Source organism: Ursus americanus, chromosome 2 (assembly GCF_024610735.1).
Source record: "Ursus americanus isolate L20-20 chromosome 2, mUrsAme1.1.p, whole genome shotgun sequence".
In the NCBI taxonomy this organism is placed as follows: domain Eukaryota; kingdom Metazoa; phylum Chordata; class Mammalia; order Carnivora; family Ursidae; genus Ursus; species Ursus americanus.
The window spans coordinates 64,332,233-64,356,855 of NC_142128.1; the positions used below are offsets into that span (position 1 = coordinate 64,332,233).

General features: G+C 34.3%; 1 protein-coding gene across 1 annotated transcript in view; it reads right to left on the reverse strand.

The window, feature by feature from the left end:
- KCNT2 (potassium sodium-activated channel subfamily T member 2) overlaps positions 1-24,623 on the reverse strand; it is a 349,439-nt gene that overhangs the window by 177,142 nt on the left and 147,674 nt on the right. The window contains exons 9-12 of the mRNA XM_045812805.2: positions 8,516-8,696; positions 7,156-7,320; positions 5,261-5,397; positions 1,357-1,420 (exon numbers count right to left, since the gene is read on the reverse strand). Of these exons, the coding sequence (XP_045668761.1) occupies positions 1,357-1,420; positions 5,261-5,397; positions 7,156-7,320; positions 8,516-8,696 (547 nt within the window). The remainder of the gene's footprint in view (positions 1-1,356; positions 1,421-5,260; positions 5,398-7,155; positions 7,321-8,515; positions 8,697-24,623) is intronic.

Here is a 24,623-nt window from a genome sequence, read left to right on the forward strand (position 1 = left end):
GTTCTATAATTTTGTATTAGTTTGTCAGGCTACAGTAATGAAGCAGAACAAACTAGGTGGCTTAAATAGCTGAAATTTATTATTTCCCAGTCCTGGAGGCCAGAAATCTAAAATCAAAGTGTTGGCAGGGTCGATTCCTTCTGAGGGCAAGAAGGGAAGGATCTGTTTCAGGCCACTCCCCTTGGCTTATTGATGGATGTCTTCATGTTCACATGGCATTCTCCCTGATGACTGACTGTATCCAAATTTCCTTTTTTTACAAGGACACCAGTCATATTGGATGAAGGTCCATCCTAATGAGTGCATTATAACTTGATTATCTCTATCAAGACTTTATCTCCAAATAAGTTCACATTATAAGGTACTGAGGTTGGACTTCAATATATGAGTTTTCGGGGACACAATACAAGCCCTAACAACCCTCTTCAAATAAAGGATAAGAAAATTAGTTTAAAACTGAATAAGAACTTTAGGTAAATTAGAGTGAGCTCAACAGGAGAACATAGAGCCTGCCACATTCAGGACTCACAATCTAAATTAATATAACAGAGTGTCCTATTAAATGCTCCAGAAAAAAAGCTAATCATGCCCCCGAAAGACCCATGAATAGATTGCCTTTTCCCCAGTCACTACAGAAGCCACCAAGGCTTTGTCTCTGCACCACAGATAGGGTTAGAGATATACTCACTGGCTTAAAAACACAGAAGTTAACAGTACCTGCTCAATATAAAATAATACATCACTTTTTAAAAACAATAAAATTAGAATGCATGCTTAAAAATACAAGTTATAATTTGGTAAATTATACCATTTAATTTAATTATGAGTTTATGTAACTTTAGGCCAAAAATGGATCCTAGAGATCATATAAGCCAAAGGGTGTCTAGTTGAGATGTGCTTCCCAATCACCTCAAGATCTTTTAAAAATACACAGATTCCAGACCCCCACTTCATATACCCTGAATAGAATTTGCATGAATGCATACTTTTTTAGAAGCTCTCCAACTGATTCTAATGCAGACTCCGTGATCCATCTGCTTTGTTTTGAGTTGAGGAAATTGAGACCATTTTAACAAAATTACATAGCAAAGGATATATTTAATAAAAATATGACTTATTTCATTTCAATCAACAGAAAACCCAAGGACTAAGAGAAACTACTTCAGAAACAGTTTTGTTGACACAGTCCATAATGCAGCTATTCTTTTATTATGGCAAAGACAGTTTAGAGATATTTGCTTCCCTTTAGTAATATTTTAAAGTTACCTATATTTAACATAGGCAGATTTAAAAAAAAATTTTTTTAAATCTTCTAAGGTGAGAAGAACAATTATAAAAGAGATTTTAGAAACTTACAGATGATGTCCTATCCACTTCACAACGGCTACTCAGAATAAAACAGGCCTCAGCATCATCCATCCTAAATATAGACAAAAAAAACAAAGTAATCATACACTGAAATATCTTTGTAGTGTCTGAAAAATAGAATTCCAATGCTTAGTCCAATGTACACAAAGTGCAAATAAACTATGAGTATCCTTAGGCTTAAATGAAAGTTAGATTTCTAGCAGATGATGACTGTACATGACTGTAAACAAAGCAATTGTTGAATTGGCTATATAACTCAATAGTTCATCATGACAAAAATAAAAAAAACTCAAATTTTATTCTCTTTCATGATTATATATTTTTTCATATATGTGCTTTGTTTAAATTAAGGGAGTTGTATTGGCCTTTATTTTATGATTAGTTACATTTTAACTGCAAAGTTACTCAATTAACTAAGAGAGAAGGAACAGAGCTACTTAAGTATTCTTATATCAAACTCTACTGTACATTTACATTTCTTGAAGATGATTCATCATCTTGTTCCAAACTCCTGTCCCTTATACTAAAGTTCTACGTTTCTTAAACTTGGTGATAAACAGTAGGTTTCAGTGCTTGATAAATAATGTTCTAAAAACATAAAAATGTTGGAGGGCCTGGCTGGTTCAGTGAGTAGAACATGCGACTCTTGATCTCGGAATTATAAATTCAACCTCCCCACTGGGTGTAGAGATTACTTAAAAATAAAAAATCTTTAAAAAAAATAAAAACATAAAAAATGTTAACTTCAAAATAAGGAATGTTTTATCTTTCTGATTCATTATACTAAAATAAACCTTCCCTCCCCCCCAAAAATTTTTTTTCTATGCAGAGGAAAGATAAAAGTCCATGAAATTAGATCAAACCAAACAGTTTTGGAAAAATATTGAGACATGGTTACAAGATAATAAGTATCGCATAACATTTTCTAAACATCATCTTCAACAAAGCGATTCAAAAGTCATGCAACTGACCTTTGGAACTGGTTTGGAGAATCCTACTCCTTGTTTCTTGCATGGGAAATTGTGTTGAAGAATGTATTAGTTAACATAAATCCCAAATCTTTATATGACATTAGGATAAGAAATGAACATAAAATGAATACTTCTTTCTTAACCCAGATTTTTTAGTATTACCAGCCTGATACCTCTCTCATCCTCATTCTCATCCTTTGTATATTCCAATGAATGAATGCTTCTTGTAAATGTGATTGATTTTGCTGAGAAATCATTTTAATAATATTAATAATCAATGAATTGCTAATCCTAAATAAATCATGTAATTAATAAAAAGATAAATCATTTTCCCTTTACCCTTTTAGGTTCTTGGCTGAGACTCCTCTGTAATAAAAAGACAGATTAACAGAAGAAAAACAAACACGTTTAATAACACGTGGGAGACACCCAGGAAAACTGATTAACTCCTCTCCCATGAAGCCACCACCTTAAACACCATCTTCAGCTAAAGACAAAAGATGTTTGGCTAACAGTGGAGCCAGTTATGGGAACCTATCAAGAAAAAACACAGTAAACCTGGGTAAGGTTGTTACACAGATTTAGGTCCTTGCCTTCTCCAATTCAGAGATTGAGTCATCCTCTTCCAGGTACAGAGAGAGAGACACCCTTATGGATGGAGATTTCCCTTATAAACATAAATGTCCCCTACAAAAGGGTTACCTTCTAAGGTTTTCAGTTTTTCCTGTGTCTGCTGTTTCTTAAAAATGACCAGCTCACGATAATCCTTATGCCATGAGGCATATTTTGTGCAAATTCTACTCCCTTCTATCAAGCTCAAATACTAACAGCTAATACTAATAGCTTAGATTAATTTATTAGGTAATAAAAAGGCTTTAATTATCACATAAATTCATAGTGAACATAATATGGGGAATTATTCTTATGTGAAGAACTTAATGTATATAGTAAATTAAGCATATTGATTATCTACGCAGATGAATATAAAGATTCAAATGTTAGTGTCTAAGCAACTATTTCTTAAGAGCTCCCAAATAACGTGTACAGATAGCAAATAGCAAACATGTAAAGCCATCTATTGCTTTAGGTACTGGGAGAATCTGACTTAACTCGTGTGTACACTGACAACATCTATGAAGTATTTAATCCACCAGAAATACTAATACATTCTCAAAGAAGCTAAATTTCCTAATTATGTACCATTCGTTATATCCTGATGGTTTCTACCAACTTTTTCGTTTCAGAAGTTATTAAATCATTGAAAAACCTCACTTAAATTGCCCTATTGTATATAAATCAAAGGTAATGTCAAAGTTCCAGTTACAAAATATCTAGTCATCATTTTGCAGAATTAAGCAGCAAAAAGGAGTTTGGGAGTTTTCTTCTGTTATTTTCCACTATCCACCTACACACACATACAACATGCATAAACACACCCATCCTCACTCACACACACATACTCAAGCCATTCAGAAAAAACAAAACAAAATAAAAACCACTTATGCTCTCAAATTCGGTGAGGAGACTTGTATTTAAAAGAGCACAGAAGACAGCTCAGGGATAAATACGGAGATGTAGGATCCAAGGCCACTGCAAGATAGGCCACATTAGCACGAAGATTACTGTGAGCTAAACAGCAATCAAAGCCTAACGGATTCAGGGAAGCTCTTGACCTCCCTCCTCAACTGCCTGAAAAGAATTTAGATAGAAAATCTGCTCCAGGAAGGGAGCTATCACCATAGATAACTACATTATGATAGAAACTAGGTAGGGCAGGCAGGGAGGAACGTAGCAAGGTCTGTTTGATCAAAGTCCTCCATGTCCCATTGTTTCTGAGTGGCCCAGCAAACATTTGTTTACCAAACAATTACTCTTTTTTTCTTTAATATTAACATATAATGTACTATTTGTTTCAGGGTACAGGTCTGTGATTCATCAGTCTTACACAATACACAGCACTCTTCTTCCTCTTCCCTTGGTAGTCCCAGACCTCCATCCCTTCTCCTTAGCTCAGAATGAAGTATTTTGCCTGTTTTTGGGAGGTCCATGTCTGTATGGATTCACTGTACATACACTATTAAATTTGATTTTCTCCTGTTAATCTGTCTCATGTCAATTTGATTCTTAGTCCAGCTAGAAGGACCTAGAAGGGGACAGGACATTCTTCCTCCCCAACAAAGACATGTCTAAAACTATAAAAGCAACAGAAAACATGGAGCAAAACCACCTCTGCTGAAGATTTCTTCTGGCTTCTGAAACTATGGGTGTTGTTTGCAGAGGCCCTGACTCCCTGGTGTCCATGCTCTGCCCAACCATGTTTTCACTCTGTTCATGTGGAACAACCCCATGACCTGTGACAAAGGTATATGCCTATGTCACCTTCAAGCCAGGGTGGCTAGCACATGTGCTACAGGAAAAGAACAACTAAGACCCAGTTAGTTACCTTCTGATTCCTCCAGCCCCCAGGGACATCTCCGACACCAGGCAACACAAGTGTCATCTGCCTGGTACATAATACAAACTCTAGAATTTAAACCCTGACTCAAACTGCCTTGGCATTTCACATAATGGTTAGCCCAAGATTTTTGTTTGTGGAATAAAAACAGTATTCCAGGATTTGGAGACTAACAGTGAGTCGGGATAACTCAGCTCCTCTCTGACAGCTTGAGATAATTACACCATGCCACACTCCTCATTGTGTTGTGTGGACACGGTCTGCTGAACATCCTTACACTGAGAAAGGGAGCAAATACACTGATTTTATATTTTTAACCTTTCAAATTGACCAGCAGTGGGACTATGGCAAGACTCCATATTCACAAATACTTAAACACATCTTGCAAGACTGAAAATCGCTAAAATTTGGAGGAGAGAAAAGATATAAAAGTATTGCAAGATGGAAAACAGATAGGGATACCTACTTTGCTCTCAACAGATCCTGATCTTTAAGGGCTGAGCCTTGAAGGTAGATAACTCGTTGTGACCACATTGGAATCTGCAGTACCCTTCGAACTTGCACATCCATTTCAGTAGGACACAAAATCACCACATAATAATCCTATTTAAAACAAAGTGAGCAATGGGGCAAAATCAATAATGCTGTGTTTTATTTTATGTAAGTAAACAGAATGTCTAAGAATATTTAGAAATATGATGATATAAACTCCTGTGACTAAGTAAAAATTTGCATTCAAAACCTGGACATACATTAATTAAGATGATACTATAATAAACATAACTGAGATATATAAAATCTCATAAAACAATATAAGGTCATCCTGACCTTTTGCAATCTTATTAGTACCTTGAAGAGAAGGTAATCAGTGAATACTCATTAGACATTTCCGACCTATAAAGTTTCCAGTTATAACTTCAGGCTGATTCTAAAATATATAATACATACAGGGCAGAAGTGCTTAAAAAATCCATTCATACTTCAAATTTTTACTTTTAGAATAGAAACTCCGATGGTGATTTACATCATTTGGTAATATTATGAACTGATAATACTGAAAAATCTCTGATGAATATCTGAAAGGATAAGGATTCATAAAAATATTGATAATACAAAGTAAATTTAAAGCTTTGAGATTACATATTTCAAAATAATGATCCTTTGGAGAAAATACAAAAGTACTCTGAGTGATAAAATAGTTTAATACACTGATTATAGGAATTACAATTCTCTGGAAAACTCACCATTTTATCATCTAAAATATATCTAGTGGAAATTTGGGGAGTTTTGAGAATTCTCCACATTGATGTCAGTCAAAATAAATTACTAGGTATCAAAACTTGGGGCATCAAATGTTCCCCAAAATAGGTTTTCTTTATGGATTATAATGAGCAAAACTGCAATTATTTAATATGAATAATAATAAAAACAACAAATAATATGGTTTCTTTAAAAATGCAAATTAACATATGAAAACAAAAGAATGTATGATGTAAATTAAGTATCACTTACTTATAAATTATATTTTTAAAAATATTTTTTAATAGTATTTTAAAAGATCTCCAATATAGTCATGAAAAAAAAATCTATTTAAGGGAGATCTAAATAGATACACTCAGTACTGTTTTGATCTCGGGATTGTCCAACCTCTTGACACAAATTTATTGAGGAAATACAAGACATTCAAGTAGCTCTTTACTGCTTGGACTGAACTAAGTGCACTGAGCAGGAAAAGGAGATTACCTAAATCTACACTGGCCCAGTACCACACAGAAGTATCTGAGGATTTTATCTGTGCAGACAGATGAAGAGATTTTTTTCTGAATTATTGTTCTCAATTCAGCTAGTTCTTGTACAATTTTGGGTCATTCATTGCTAGTATAAATAAGACCTAGGTACACTCTGGGAAACAAAAGGAAAAATGGAACTTTCAGACTTCCACATTTCTACCAGCAACACTCGATAAAGCTTTTGATAATTTCAAGTGAGTAGATGATATTGTGAAATGACTTTTTCATTGTTTGATATGTTATGTTAAATTCCACTGTTTCATAAAAATGTCATTTGTGCATTACCCAAGGGAGAAAAAAATCCTTTTAATTCAAAGAAAACCTTTCTTTGTAGCATTAACATAATTCCATCTGTCTTTTAGTGTAGATACAGAAGGAAACTTAAAATACTGTGTATTCCTTAAGCATTTTTTCTATGTTCCTGGTTATATTTGTAGTTCTTCATTTACTCTTTCTAAATTTGAGTGTATAAATAAAAATCCTCCAGAATGCAGGCTGCACCACCAGTTAATTGACTTTGACAATATGTTAGTTATGATCCAGTAAAAGGCATAACATAATTTTAATGTACCTGAAGTCTTGGGTGAGCATAGAATTCATTTAAAAAGTCCATAAGTAAATCAATCTTCAGTGAACTGACACACAGAACAACATGCTTCTCAGTTTGAGCTCTATGTCGACTATAGTTTCCACCTGACTTTTGTCTCTCCATCCACAAATAGGCCAGCTGTTCAAACTGCAATGCATTTTCCACATATGAACAAAAACACTGGACATGAAAGTAAAAACCAATGCAATACATCCATTGTTTATTAGATACACTCAATTTCTTAGATGGAACTCGTTGCGATTCAAATTATCTGTATTCCCTTCAATAACAGACTTTTTATGTGATTGCTATACAGGTTACTAATGCTTCCCAGGGGCTTCAGGTCTCTACAGAAACATATTAACATGATTTTCCTATTATATCATAATGGCACTAAAAGGTTTGTGCTTCTGCTTTATGTCCAGTAAATCAGGCAGCCATGATGTGTCATGCACTGCTTCCAAGAGAAAAACCTCAAAGGCATTTCTTCTACCTTCTTCTACCAAGTTCGGCACACATCTCATGCAATGAGAGATACCCAACACACAAAGTCACATTCTAGTTGTATAGCTGTAGTTGGTATGTAAGGAAAGTGGAGGGAATAGAGGAGGGATGTCAGGAAGGAACACAGGCATGACTGGATAGAAGTGGGAAGATCATTTTCATACCTTCATAAAGTATATTTAGATACACTGTGACCAAAGGTTTGTAATGGAAGATACATGCTTGATTTGTATTTGCCATATCCTGTTTCTGACCTGCTCACCCATGGGCACCCAAGAGCTCACTGTAGGAAAGAGTTGGAGATTGTGTCTACTTATCTTTAGTCTTCTTTTATATCTCTGTGCCTTTGCAACCACCTTATCCACTCCCAGAATGGTACATAATAGGTACATATCATCTTCAGATTTTGCTTTAGTTGACCAACATATGTGATCAGTTTTTATTTATTGCAATGTTCAGCTTTTATATTGTTTCAAGAACCAAAAGAAATCAAACCTTCATAACTTTATTTCCTTGGCCTATCATTCTGTAATTAAAACTATATTATCCTATGATCTTTTAATTAATATAGTTAAATACCCTGTATTTCAAAGAAACTTCTTCAAGAATTGAAATGAGATGTGAGCTACATCAGTTGTGAATGGAGGGGAAAAAAGTCAGTTTTAATATAATGTGAAAAAGCAGTTCCTGAGACCATTTTAATTTACTGACTAGAAACAATAATAACATGTGTCAATATAATACATTAATAAACCACCCTGCATTTCTTATGAAGTATGGAAGATTTGATTTTATAAGATTTGCACATTTCTATAAAATGTATCCTGGCTCTCTTTACCTGTATGGGTAGAACCACAAGAGCAACACAGATCATGGCAACGACAAAAAGCTTGGAGGACCATGTTTCAGGGGTGACATCCCCAAAGCCCACAGTAGAAAATGTCACAATGCAGAAGTAAAGGGAGTCGAAGAGATTCAGCTTCTTTCCTATTCGTTCCAGATGTTGGATTCCACAAATGCTAAAGAAACAAACATGCATTAAAATTAGAACTTTCAAATTGGGCACATTATTTCTCATTACTCTTTTGAAAGTCAAAGCACATTTCATAAAGCCATGTAGTAAGTTGGACTCATATTGTACAATATTTTTTTCCTCAGGAAAATATGATTTTTTAAGTTTTTACCTACATTAATCAAATATAGTATTATTTTGATTGATAACCAAAAATTGTAGTCAAAATATCACAGAGTATACCTGAGTAGCATATAAAAGGAATAGACTGAATTTCATGGGTGACTTACACAGACATTTTGAATGCATGCCAGGAAACACAGAGACAGAAATTGCTAAATTTATTCCCTGTCAAAAGAGTGATAGTCTTTTTTTTTTCCAGGAAGCCATCTTATTGTATAATATGTGTGTGTTTCATATATATATATCAAAGGTTTGAGGAGTTAACAATTGCCAAGTCATTCTCAAGAGATCAACCATCTGTACAAAGCTACTAATGGTATAAAAGTAAGAGAGCAGCATAGAAATTGTTACAAGATGTCCCCAAAGTAGATTGTTAAAATAGCTCTTAAAATAGCACTACTACTGGCAAGGAAAAAAGAAAAAAGAGAAAAGAAAAAAGAAAAAAAAGGAAAGGTGAGACTTGGAGGGAGATATGAGATTTGCACATTAATCATTGTATAATGGCATACACTTGAGCAAGAAGAAAAAAACAGGTATTGATGCATGCTTTAATATGGATAAATCACAAAAATATGTTGAATGAAAGAAGACAGATGTAGAAAACTACAGACTATATGATACTATTTATATGAAATGTCCAGAAAAGAGACAGAAAGCAGACTAGTGGCTGGATGGGACCTGATGGTGGGAATAGGGTGATAGAAAATGGTCTAAAACCAGAATGTGGTGATGATTGCAGAACTCCGTAAATGCATTTAAAATGATTGACATTTACACTTAAAATGAGTGCACTGTATGGTATGTAATTTATCCCCTTACAAAGCTGTCCAAAAAAATCAGTGTTTACTTTTGGATACTCATTCCAACCCCTATGCACAGCAAGCAAACATAGCTCAATTTTGATGACCATGAAGAGGTAATATTCAGTGTTTAAATTTGAGAAATTCTTTTTCTATCCTTTTAAGGTAATCTTCCTATTTGTTTGGTTACATATCAAAAATATTGAATTATCTTAATTTTTTTTTTAAGGCAGAGTCTGTCTAAGCCAGCGGATAAGTAGGTAGGTGGGCAAACACACAGGTAGATAAACCAAGGGACAAAAGAGAAGTAGTAGGGTACTTGTCATCATTTTACTGCTGAGGGAGAGACTGTTGTGGTTTTTGTTTGTTTGTTTGTTTGTTTGTTTTTCTTTTCTTTTTCTTTCTTACCTCCAAGTTTCCAGAATGGTTCAGCAAAATTGCCCTTGTTCTATGCTTAGGAATTTTGTGTGAGCTGCCAGGTCATATGAGTTGATTCGTATCAGTTTATTTGCTCTGCTGTCCCTATGCAATATAATAGCCGAACTAATTATAAGACTATTCAGATGGAGGCTTACTATGACCAAAGAGAATAACTGTTTGATAACAAATATTTCTGTGAAGTAGGTTATATTTGAAAATGTAAGCAATTTATGCTTAACTTTTACACTACAGTAGAAAATAAAATAAGAAGGAAGATAAATTACATAGCTTTAGGGACTCAAATGTTAAAGGCTTACTATATATTGCATAACTATAAAAGTCAGTCCTTGTTCATAGATAAAATGTCCATTTTTAATGCAGATAAACATTATCTTCACCTAAACCAGTAAAAAAGTCTCCTACTCTGCTTCCTTGTCTTCAGTTTGTTCTTTTTTTAATATAACCTGTTCATAATGGCCATATTCACATTCTTTAAACAAAGCTTAGAGAGGCGCCTGGATGGTTCAGCTGGTTAAGCATCCAATTTTTGATTTGGGCTCAGGTCATGATCTCAGGGTTTTGAGTTCAAGCCCTGCCTTGGAGCTTAAGATTCTCTCCCTCCCTCTCCCACTCCCCTTCTCCTCCCCCGTGGGTGTGTGCATTCGCTCTCGCTAAAAAAAAAATTAAAATAAAGTAATTAATTAATTTTAAAAAGCTTAGATATGTCAATCACAGGTTAAAAAAAGGCATTGGATCCTTACAGTTTAAGACCACTTCTAATTCATGGTGTGATACATTATATAATAGCTGCCAATAAATCAAGCATTCCTATGCTCACGCCTGTTTGCAACATGATATTGCTGCACTTCCCATCAAAAGTGAAATCTAGTTCTCCATGTCCTTGCATTTGAACAGCCTAATAACTTATTTGGACCAATAGAATATTGTAGAAATGATGATGTGTGGATCACAGAGCATGGATCTTACAACACCCTGAAGTTCTTGTTCTTTCTGTCTTAGAAGTCTGAGGTTACCATGCCGTAAAGCAGCCTGGTATAATCTACTGAAGGATGAGAGGCTTGTGGAAAAAAACAAAAAAACAAAAAAACCCCAAAATGTCCCAACTGCCAGCCAGCACCAACTGCCAGACATGACAGTAGGCCATCTTGGATGCTCCAATTCCTGTCAGGCCATCACATGACTGAAGCCAAGAATAACTGCAAGTGAGACCAGCAGGAGAACTATCCTGGTTACCAACCACAGAACTGTGAGAAACAACAAATTGTGCTGTTTTAAGCCACTACCTTTTAGGTCGCTTGTTATTTGGCAATAGATATGTGGTACATACAGAATTAATGAGACTCTAGCATCTGGATCTAATCTGGTTTTTCTCAAATTTTGCTCTCACTTTATCTCCCCTTCACTTACTATTTGGATGGTTTACCTATCATAGTATATAATCCTTACCCTCTGTACCGACTTTTGCCCAATCTATTCCCTACAACGGAAGCCCTCTCTCCACAATACCTACTGTGATTCCCATTTTTTGAACCCTAGCTCAAAAATGACTCCCTCATAAAGACTTCATTGAATCTCAAGTTCAAGGAATTCCTAGGTGTTCCTGCTGAATTCCTAGAGCACATATGAGTTTATGTCTCACATAGGTAAACTTTTACAACAATACCTATTTTTAGAGTTTAATATTTATTACCCCAACTCAACTATTACTTACCCTACTGATACTGTTTACACTTATATTTTTATTTCCTAGAGCACTTAGCACAAAGTGTTTAGTAGTCACTCATTAACTAACTGCTAAAAGAACAAAAGAACACCTGTTACATCATACTCAAATAGTAAATGCAAACAACTCCAGAAAGCAGTTCATTCATGTGTTTCTGTTTTCATTACTACATAACAAACTCCCCAAAACTCAGTGGCTTAAAACCATAACAATTTCTCATTTCACATGATTCCATGTGATAGGTGGGAAGTATCTTTGGTTTTCTTGGGCTCACTCACGTGGCTTCATTGAGCTAGAAGTCTGGCTAGAGTGAAAGGTCCAAGATGGCCTCACTCCTGTGCCAAATGGCCAGTGTTCATTGCTGTCTGTGTGCCTTGCTTAGTTATTCTCCATGTGACCACTCATCCTCCAACAGAGTAAACCTGCTTCCTTACTGTCTCAGGGAGGGCAATGATAGCAGCTGAAAGTCCTCTGCAGACCAAGTTTTATCTGCCCCATTCAATTTGCCAAAGCAAGTCGCTAGATCAGCCCAGATTGGAGGGGTGGGTGTGGAAATAGACTCTGTCTCCTGATGAGAGGAGCTACAAATTTTGTGATCTCATGTTTTTCAATCCACCAAACTGTATAAGTGAGAATATTTATCACGACCTATATAAATCTTAATAAATAGTATTGAATAAATCATGTTAAAGTGCCGTGGCTCCGCGGACAGTCCAAGATATTTAATTGCCTTGATGTAACTGTAGTTAAATTCATGCTTGCAATCATTTTTTATAATCCTTATGTAAAATGCCATTTTACTTGACCTAGAAAAGTCATGTGACCCTTTCACATACTTATCAATATCACACTTAAGATCCAAGACTTGATATACCTTAATACTCACTAAATCAATATGAAAATGAAGATGCCCATAGAAGCTGTTACATGCTTGGTATTATTATATAAAAATAAAAATTAACTTTTTTTTAAAGATTTTATCTATTTATTTGACAGAGAGAGAGAGGGAGAGAGCGAGCACAAATAGGCAGAGTGGCAGGCAGAGGGAGAAGAAGGCTCTCTGCTGAGCAGGGAGCCTGACACAGGCCTCAATCCCAGGACCCTGAGATCATGACCTGAGCCAAAGGCAGACGCTTAACCAACTGAGCCACTCAGGTGCCCTCCAAAATTAATGTTTTTAAGGACTAATAAGGGTCAATATACTGAATTACTTTTAGAGTTTTTCTCTGATTTTGAATAGGCCTGTTAACCAGTTTCATTTAGGTCTCATTTAATGGGCCACTGCTAATGTTTGTGGATAACGATGTCATCACATTTCAAAAATACTGATGTTAACATATCTTCTAAGGCAATAAATATTTTTGTAATAAATAAATTAACTTAGTTCCTTCTTCCCAAGAGAAAATAGGACAGAGAATATTTAAATATCTACCCAAAAAAAGAGTACTCCTTTTCAGGTATAGATCAAATCTTGTTCCCTCTGTGTTCGTAAGTCTAAATGCCTTTTATCATATTCAGAACAAAATCCAAAAGCCCCTGGCTCTTCTTGGTCCTCATCTTCTAAGACCATCCCCTAATCACTGCCCTCCAGCCACACCAGCCTCACTGCTATCCCTGAAATGTGCCAAGTGTCACCCAAATTTTCTTTCAACTTTCTCCCCTTATTTCTAATATTTCCAATGTCCAAACAGAATCCTAAACTTCCTCTCTAAATTTGCTCTGCCCAAATTCTTCAGATCAAATGGTGGTAAATACAACTTTCTTGTTGATCAGGTCACAATACTAGAGTCAACCTTGACTTCTCTCTTTCTTTCACAACCCACATCCAAATCCTTAGCAAATTTCACTGTTTCTAGCTTCAAAACATAACCAGAATTCACTATCACTACTCACCACTGCTACTGCAATGATCCTTGCCATCATGTTCTCTGCCTTGCACTGCAATAAACACTCTCATCCTTCTCCCAGCAGCCTATCACCACCATGCCAGAGTTTTCCTATGAAAACACAGGTCAGTTCACGCTATTCCCCTACTTAAAACTCTAAGAGGGCTCCCTATTTCACTTGACTAAAAGCTAATATTCTTTCACTTGCTATAGCATAATACCCAATCTGACCCTTCCCTACCAGGCCTTTCGGACTAATTTTCTACTCTTCTCTGTGGTTCACTCTGCCCCAGCTACACTGGCATCCTTGCTTTCTGACCAACGTGAGAGTCATGTTCCTTGTCACAGAACATTCTCTGGCTAGAACCCTATTGCCTCAGATTTTGTCATCACTAACTCCTTGCATCTTCCCAGTTTTACTTCTATATTGACCATCATATATATTTTTAATCTTCCTTATCCTGCTTAATTAAAAAAAAAGTTTTAGTCATGTGTTGGATTTGGTGTCCATTGTCTATAACCCTCTATATGAATGGAGGTCTATTAGGACAGAGAATCAAGTGCTTTCTTCATCCATTAAGAGCCCCTAAAATAGTGCCAAGCACAGAATAATGTTCATAGATCTCTACTGCCATATTTATATCACCAAGCCATTTAGACTGTTTAGATATAAACTAAATACAATTTACTAATTTAAAAAAAGCACCCAAAATGTTTATCTGACCACTGTCTTAACTGTGGAATCTAATATAAGTAAGTGGCAAGACTACAAAAAAAAAAAAAGTGGCAAGACTAAATACTTCTTTAGGGAGACAGGAGAGGCAGGGGGAATCAAGGGAGGCAGATCCAATATTCTATAAATCTATTGGCTTTCCCACCACATTTTAATCAATATCACTTGAAATATTCAAATACTATAAATAAGCAAGTTGGGTTTTACTTGCTCTAGTAATTAGTATTTGTAACTCCAACATCTGTTTCAGTTAGTACTACTTAAATAATATAATAAATTAAAAATCTAGAATTTGGAAATGCATTGACTAACTTATTGAAATTCACTCTGCTTGTGTAATATGCAACATGTGGAGAATGTTAAGAGTATCTGCCAACTTATTACATATATTTGGGTTATAGCAACACATCTAGCAATGTTTTGAAGTTAAGAAATATAAAAATGTGTATTACTGCTCTATGTCATTAACTAAAAAATAATTTTAGATTGTTCATATAAGCTATCTTTCCAAATAATTCAGCTACTTTTATGAAGAATGGAAAAAGTATTACCTTCAGTGTCAACTATACTTCAATTTAAAAAAGTGTATCTGCAGGGGTGCCTGGGTGGCTCACTTGGTTAAGCATTTGCTTTTGGCTTAGGTCATGATCTCAGGGTTCTGGGATCGAGCCCCATGTTGGGTTCCCTGCTCATTGGGGAGTCTGCTTCTCCCTCTCTCTCTCTCTGCCCCTTCCCCCTGCTTGTGTTCTCTCACTCTCTCTCTCAAATAAATAAATAAAATCTTTAAAAAAAAGTGTATCCTCAGGATAGGTAGATACACAGATAGTGTATTGTACTTTATTATTTAATTCTTAAGGCTAAGACAGTTTTAACATTGAAATACTCTTGATTTGCATTATGCATAAACATTAATATTTCACTTATATGTTAGCTATTTTTCCAAGAACTATGAATGCTACAACATGCTATATAAGGATTTGAAGCTATTCATGATTATAATCCATTTTAATATAGATTGTTATCTTATTTCATTCACAGATGTCTTTGGAGCCACTATTGAACAAAAACTGCCTCTTCTCCCTGATCATAACTGATGAATTTCAGTTAATTATTATTTTGTGTCTGTACCCAGAAGTGATTTTAATGATGGGTACAGATTTTCTGATAAACTAAATCCAAGAATGTGCTCAAATAGACCACACTCATAATCAAAATATCCTATTTTGCCTTATCATAAGAGATACATCTTTTCAGTTGTCAAAGACTAAGTTAAACTATTTAAATTATATCCTGAATTGAAAGTAGTGGGAAAATTTAATAATGCAGAACTTAAAAATACATAATCATAGCTGGTAGATAGTAGTAAACACTCTTATCTTTAAATTTTATACTTAATCAAATTTAATACTGTTTTGTGACTGGGCAGTAATATTAAAAACAAAAAAGTCTTGCTTAAAATGCTTGGTTTTAGCGGGTATCTAATCATAACAAAATTTGTTAAAAGATTTTATTTATTTATTTATTTATTTATTTATTTATTTATTTATCTGAGAGAGAGAGAGAGAGCATGAGCAGGGGGAGGAACAGAGGAAGAGGGACAAGCTGACTTGGCGCTGAGTGTGCAGCCTGACTTGGGGCTCGATCTCATGACTCTGAGATCATGACCTGAGCCGAAACCAAGAGACAGATGCTTAACCAACTAAGCCCCCAAGGCACCCCTAATTGTAACAAAATTTTTGTTTATTATCCTGTATTGTCTGCCTAAATATTTGAAATTAAATAATTTACTCCAATTTAAGACAGAAAAAATAAACCAGTGTAACACCAAGTTCTATTTATATTTTTGTTTAGTTAATTTGCATAAAAGTTAATCAGATTCATTTATAGTGGTTGACTTTGAAGTGGAAAGTTAAATTAATGTAATTGCCTTATAATTTCTCTATTATAAAAATACTTGTAAATTTTAAATAAGAAAAAAACTGATTTATATAAAACCAATAGGTGTTATAAAACTTAAATGTTTTATAATGGAAAATGGGTAACCTAACATCATAAAGGTAGATCATGTTTATTCCTCTAAATACATTTATTGATGGTTTACTAGTGTCAAGCATGCACTGTATGATAGAGATGCAGATATGAATACACCATAGTCTGCTTAAAAGAGCTTCTAAAATCTAAAGTGAATGATTTTGACCACAACTTTATAATACTACTACTAGTAGTACCATAAATTAATAATCAAACATTTAACTTATAACTTGATTAATGCTAACTTAGGTAAATTACTTAAGCATTTTAAATTTTATCCTTCTCAATTGGAAAGTAAATGCAATATTAACTTTTTCATATAGTTATTATGAGAATAAAATGAACTAATAATGCTCAGTGAAATGCCTGACACATAATGTTCAATGAATTCAGTAGTAATTTTGTTATTTAAATTTCAGCCCCAGCATAAAAGAAATAAAAGCACAAAAATGAGTCAAATATAAGAATGAACTATCTACACAAAATAGATATAAAGCCTTTCTTCTGCACTTGACAAAAAAATTAAGGTACTATTAACAATATATTCAGGGACTATGGAGAAAGAAAGCGGGGATGACAAAGTAGCAGGTCTGTTCCTCTTTGCTATGGATTTGGTAAGAAAGTTATTAGCAGCAGAAAATCATCCATGAATTAATGAGAGTAGCTATATAATATCATCCAATCTTTTCTCAATCTTGCAACTCTCAACTGCTTTGGAAGTGGAAAGATGGGCAAGTTAGGAGGGCTTCAAAAAGAAAAGTTAGGCAATTTGCAAGATAAACTCATAATCTTTAAATATGTACAAAGAACACATTCATGCTGATATTAGCTGACCTTTGGAGGGTTCACTATTATCATTTATGGAAACTGACAACTAATTCTCGGTAATGCAGTCATGGAAAGAAAAATAAGATTAAGCCCTTTTTCTAAGCCACAATGTCAATAATAGGCTAGTGACATGTTTTAAAAAGGACTACTTAGCCCTGAGATTGCTTGAGTGAAAGAATTTTTATATAATTATGTAAAAGACTGCATATATGTACATAATATGTGTATATATTTATATAGTTCACTGACCTGGGTAACTACTAAGTACATCATCATACGGTAACATTCATGATTTAAATGTTAAAATACCAGTATTTGGTGGGGGGGGGGGATACTAACAAAATTTTCTCTTTTTCTATTATTTTACACATACACTCGTATTTACTGTTATTTAAATAGATAACTAATTTTATATAACATGGGTTTTCTGTTTTATGAAGATTAATTAAATATACCTATTTTTAAAACTATGTATTTTGGGAAGCAGAAAATTCTTGCCATGCATGTGTTTATGTTTTTGCATAATAGTGATTGATGTTCACAATAGTCAGCTTAAACTGGACTTTCAAAACTATTTCACAGAGCCATTTCTGCCTTATACTGTAGTTTAGTTTTATGAATACCCATTTGTGATGATGTCTGTTTTAAAAATCACTGATATGGAATAAAAATCTTTTAGGAATTTTATGGCATGGTACTTTTGCAAGATTTTCTAAGTCAATGTGGACAAGCACCTCAACTACACAGACTAGAGGACAAATATGTGCTTAAATACCTATTCAGAACTTGACCACAAAAGAAATATAAATATAAAAAAAATGCCCTTGGGAATTACATATCATCTAGTACTTTCACAATCAATAAGGATAAAAGATTGACTATATGACTAGAGCCATGTGAAACAAATATAGTTTTTGAAAAGTATAATGTTTGATTTGATTTGGTTTTCTTGCTTTTTGTTTTTAAGATTTTATTTATTTATTTATTTATTTATTTATTTATTTATTTAGTGTGCAAGTGGACAGAGGGACAGAGGAAGGGGGAAAGAGAATCTCAAGCAGACTCTGTGCTGAGCACAGAGCCCCACATAGAGCTTGCTCACTACCTTGAAATCAGTGGAAATCAAGAGTCAGATGCTTAACAGACTGAGCCACCCAGGTGCCCCTGGCTTTCAACCAATATTTGTAAATTTTCCAGTATGACCTAATGACATCAGGAGATAAAGGCAATGGATATCATCATATAAGGTAAAGAATATTAGGGAAAATTTTGTAGGTAGAGAGGGGCGAAAACTATTTCATTTTTGAAGACGTTGAATTTATCATTCCAGTAGGATATACATGTCCAATCCACTGCAATAATGTATTTTATTTATACCTATAATAAGCCATTTTTACACTCCTTTGGTAAACCCTACTTGATAATTTTTTTTACAGTTCCAGTATTTTCAGTTCTAAAGAATACTAATTTGCTAATACAAGCAAATAATATAGATATAAATAATAAATTATTAATATTATTCCACTCCTATTATCCTTAATGTAATTAATATTTAGTAAGTGCCCTTTGCCTGTTAAATATTTCATTTTGTATTGCTTTAGTTTTTACTATAAACTTTTGGATTTAGTCTGGCAATTTACTACTATCGGATTTTTATATCCAACTCTTCAAAGTGACCTTATTCTATGGTTCTGTATATCAATATATGTTCCTTGAAACACCAATCTGCCACTGTATATGGTTAGCCAATTAACTAACTGGTCTGTGTTGCATGGCTGTATCCCTGGATTATAAAGTCTCTGTAGCCATCTGTGTAAAGAACAATGTATCATTAAACCTGTATTTATCAGAAAAAAAATGGCAACTCTAGGTTAAACATTTATTTATTTAGTGAAAGAATTTTCAGATCGTTTTGATGAGTTAATATTTATTGTGGATCTCTGAGAATGGAATAATTTTTAAAGGATTAAACAAACATACCTGCCAAAATTTTTAGTTTTGGTAGAGTATCTCAGAGGATCAGGATTTTATGAACTAAACTATGAGAACATTAGCTCATAGTTTGGGCTTTGTCTGAGTCTTTCAGAATCACAGTTTAGCTTAATCATTAAATGGCTGGGGTAACTTTTTATCTTTATTGTGCCCTGAATTACACGGCCTTGGATTAACTGTTCAATGAAAAAATTTAACAGTGGAACTGTCAAGCCTTGAAGTTTTTTCTTTTTTTAATTTTCTTTAATGGAAATCAAAACATATAATTTTAAAAGTGCTTCATCTCTACCTTAATCTCAATTTAATACTGATTATAAATTTCTAAATATGCATTTTGGAATAACCTACAGACCCACAAGAATAAATAAGCCTCAATCATCAATCTTGGTCTTTACTGACTTCTTACAAATCTAAACATTGAACATATCTGGCAAAGTTTATAAATACAGGCCCACAGCAGTCATACTGAGTACTGAATAAGCAGAGACAAAGCTTCTTTTCTCTGCTGACAAAGAAACGAAGAGGACAAATTTTTTCATAAGCACTGTGATTATTTGAAATGCGGATCACCAAATCGAGCATGCCATATGGAAAGGAGAACTCCAAATTGTATCTCATTAAAAAGAATTTAAAATTCTACTTTTTTTCTTAACTAGAATACTGTTAAACTTCACTAAGGATAAATTTAGTTAAAGAAACTATTCAAACACTTCTGTAAAAACCATAACCACATTAATAAAAAAAAAAAGGACTGGGCCCCATTTTGCACTAAATACATAGAGCAACGATATATATCATATCAAGCATTAAATTTATAATTGCCCTTAGAAATAAAAACCTAACACAAAATATTAACTTCCTAAATTTCACTTTAACTAAGTAGTCCTCCATTAGGAAAAGCCAACATCTTAATTTATACATTTTTTAATGTTTTTTTTTTCTGACTCACCTAGTAAAAGAAAGATCACCAGGGTGTGAGATAGAAATTATCTAAGGCTACACCAACCATAAAAAAGTGGTAAGTCTTCTTTCTTCTCTTAAACACTTCAGTTAAAGGGAATCCACATTGTCCATTACCATTCTTATTCAATATATTTCTTTTAACAAAATTACATTAAATTGTAGTTTATTTCATTTTCTCCCCTTTCATCATTAGTGATTTAAACAAAATAAAAGCATCTGCTGAACAGTCTTTGTAAATTACTCATAGGCTCATCGGCCTATAGGCCATTACTATGATAATGCGTGCAGATGGAGGCAGGTTTTTTTGTTCATAGTAGGAAAGATGGAACTATAATCATGCAGTGTTTTGTTCTGTGTTCCTCGGGTTATATGCTGCACTGAGCATGTATTCATATTCATCCACAATCATTCAATAAGAAATGTGTACTGGGTCTCAGTGTAAAATGTATTTTCTACTATGAATTGTGAAGTAAGTAGACAAAGAAATAAGGCAGTGGGATACAAGAGATGACTAAAACAAATTAAACTAGGTGAAAATAAAGAGACAAATTATTACAGTCAAAAATAATAACATGGTATAGGCAGGAATCAAGTAAAATCATGATCATGTTCTTGTAACTCTCATTTTCGGAAGCTCTAATTTTAAAAAATGAAACCCTTAAAGAGGAAAAACGGAAACCTGTATCACCAGCAGAAAGCTATTCTATTTTCAAATTTTTAGAACAATATAACATGGATAAGACAGTAAATAAAGACAATGTGGTATTTAATCGCCTTACGTTTCTGTTAATAGGTAAAAATATCTTTTATTTGTTACTTCTTGCTTCCTTAAAAACAGGATTTTTCCTCTCCTGAATCTCCAACAAAGTGCTTGTAATTTTATTTTTGCTCTTTTGTAGATCATATGCATTTGACAAAGTTTTACATTTATTTGTTCACCTATTTATTGAGTGTTACTACATGGTATGCACAGAATTAGGTACTAGGGGAGACAATGGTATGGAAAAGCTGGCATGACTGCTTCCTTGATGGGAATTAGAGTCCAGTGAAAGAGACAGAAAATGATGACTAAAATAAATATACATAAATTTACAAAGGAGAGCATCCCCTCCTCCTCAATGGCTACACTTTCTTGTAATTGTGAATTTGACCTTCAGGTGGATCGGCCTTCAATGACAAAGTGATGTTTACATTAACATAAAAAAATGAGTCATATTTTACTCTGGAGAGAAAAGAGGTAGAGCATTCTAGACAGGAGGGAGGTTAGTGTGATGAGAGCAGCAGAGGGGAAAATAATAGGACCACAGAGAAGAGAAAAAATTAAGAATGTGAGATGAAAATGAAAAGATGGGGAGAATTTTGATCATACAGGAAATTTAGGAAATACTAAGAAGTTCTGTGTTCATCCCAAGACACAAGGAAAATTTTAACAAGCATTAGCAAGTGGTTAACACAATTATATTTACATTTCACAAAGGTCACTCTGGTTGCCATGAGATGAATGGTTTAGAATGGAACCAGAGTGGACCTAGGTAAACCAGTGATACAGCAGTTGTTATAAAGAGGTTACAATAGTTTCAATGAGTGAGGTGATGCCTGAGAGGGACAGAGTTTACTTTAGGAAGTAAAATCTTTTGGATTTTCTGATTGTGTATTTTGTCACAGAATAGGAGGCATTAAAAATGACTCCATTCTTTGGAATTACCCCCAAGGAATGGGAATGGACCGTAGTTACTATTTCAGAGATTTGGACAATTTGGGGAAAAAAAAAGCATAACTCTGCCTTTGGACATACTTACGTTGAGGAAACTAAGAGGGTATGTCACAGCAACAGTTGAATATAAAAGATTTAATTAAAGCCATAAAAACTGGTCTAAGAAAATTTGCTCACAATTATCAGATTCTTTATGGTGCACATTTTTATAACCTCTGATGTAAGGAGGAAAATTGGAGGCATCAGACCTTTCTCCCCAACAGCCTTGCGACCAAACATTATGCACAGAAAGCAAGTCATAAAGCAAATTCTGCCATATAAAACACATTCATTCCTGTTCAGTAAGATCAAAGAGGTTTCTGTTCTTTCTGTGAATAACAAAAAACACATAGAAAGAAAGATTCATACTAAAGAAATGTGAAACTATACTAAGGGTAGGTTCAGTTAACAGGCTGGCAGAATCAGACAACACTATCCTCTGTTAAGTAAGAACAAGTTTAAAAGGGTCTCAAGACCCATGTCACCACTCCCTGAAAGATTAAGCTTGGTTATTCTTATAATCCAATAATGCAAGGGCAGATAGAACCAAGGAATACTTTCTGACCAACCATACAACTTGAAAAATATTTTTAATTCCACTTTTGTTAATTCGTAGGGATTCTGACACAAAAATTGATGCCTGAAACTGATGATAGCCTGAGAGTGTGTTCTTGATGAGTCTTTCACATGCTTATTATTATCTCTTAATTTGTATGGACAAAATATAACATGCTACCTTGAAATATCTGTGGGATTACAGAAACTATAGCTAAAATATATAACGTATTCTTAGTGGAGCAATATAAAATGAAAAGAAAATTGCTAAGGTCTGATCATTGACAAAATACATCTCTTAATGAAATGTTGTAGAAGAGGATGAGGGACACAAACAGTATGTATATCAGGGAGGAGTTAAGATGGCAGAGGAGTAGAGGAACCCTAAGTTTGTCTCCTGCCTTGACTACAACTAAACAGTTATCAAAACATTCTGAACACCTGAGAAATCAATCAGAGTTCTGAGAAAACAAATACTGCAAGTCGACGAGTAGAAAAGCAACTACCTTTTGAAGGTAGGATGTTGAAGGACTTGAATTCCGTGTGATACAGCTGTGTATAATATGGTGGCAGGGAGAAAGCCTGCTTAAGGAGACTACCACAAAGCATATATAAGCAGCAGAGTGCAAAATAATAAAGGGATAAGAACCATATGATCCTCTCAACAAATACAGAAAAAACATTTGACAAAATACAGCTTCCTTTCTTGATAAAAATCCCAAAGAAAGTAAAGATAAAGGGAACATACCTCAATATCATAAAGGCCATATATGAAAGATGCACAGCTAATATCATCCTCGAAGGGAGAAAACGGAGAACTTTTCCCCTAAGGTCAGGAACACAACAGGGATGTCCACTCTCACCACTGTTGTTCAACATAGTACTGTAAGTCCTAGCCTCAGCAATCAGACAACAAAAAGTAATAAAAGGCAACCAAATCGACAAGGAAGAAGTCAAACTTTCACTTGTCACAGATGACATGATGCTCTATATAGAAAACCCAAAAGACTCCACCAAAAGATTGCTAGAACTAATTCAGGAATTTGGTGAAGTTGCAGGGTATACAATCAATGCACAGAGGTCTGTTACATTTCTATACACCAATAATGAAGCGGCAGAAAGAGAAATCAAGGAATCGATCCCAAATACAATTGCACCAAAAACCATAAGATACCATGAATAAATCTAACCAGAGAGGTAAAGGATCAGTACTCTGAAAACTATAGAACGCTTATGAAAGAAATTGAGGAAGACATAAAGAAATGGAGAAACATTCCATGCTCATGTACTGGAGGAACAAACATTGTTAAAATGTCCATGCTACCCAAAGCAATCTACATATCCAATGCAATCCCTATCAAAATAACTCCAGCATTTTTCACAGAGCTAGAACAAACAATTCTAAAATTTGTATGGAACCAGAAAGGACCCAAAACACCCAAAGTAATGTTGAAAAAGAAAAGCAAAGCTGGAGGTATCACAATTTCAGACTTCATGCTGTTATTAGAAAGCTGTAGTCATCAAGACAGTATGGTACTGGCACAAAAATAGACACATAGATCAATGGAACAGAAAAGAAAACCCAGAAATGGACCCTCAACTCTATGATCGACTAATCTTTGACAACACAGGAAAGAAGATCCAATGGAAAAAAGACAGTCTCTTCAACAGATGGTGTTGGGAAAACTGGACAGCCACATGCAAAAGAATGAAACTGGACCACTTTCTTACACCATACACAAAAATAAATTCAAAATGGATGAAAGACCCAAACATGATCAGGAAACCATCAAAATCCTAAAGGAGAACATAGGCTGCAACCTGTTCGACCTTGGCTGCAGCAACTTCTTGCTAGACACATCTACAAAGTCAAGGGACACAAAAGCAAAAAGAAACTATTGGGATTTCAGGATAAGTTTTTGCACAGGAAGGAAAGAATCAACAAAACTAAAAGGCAACCTACAGAATGGGAGAAGATATTCACAAATGACATATCGGATAAAGGGCTAGTATCCAAAATCTATAAGGAACTTATCAAACCCAACA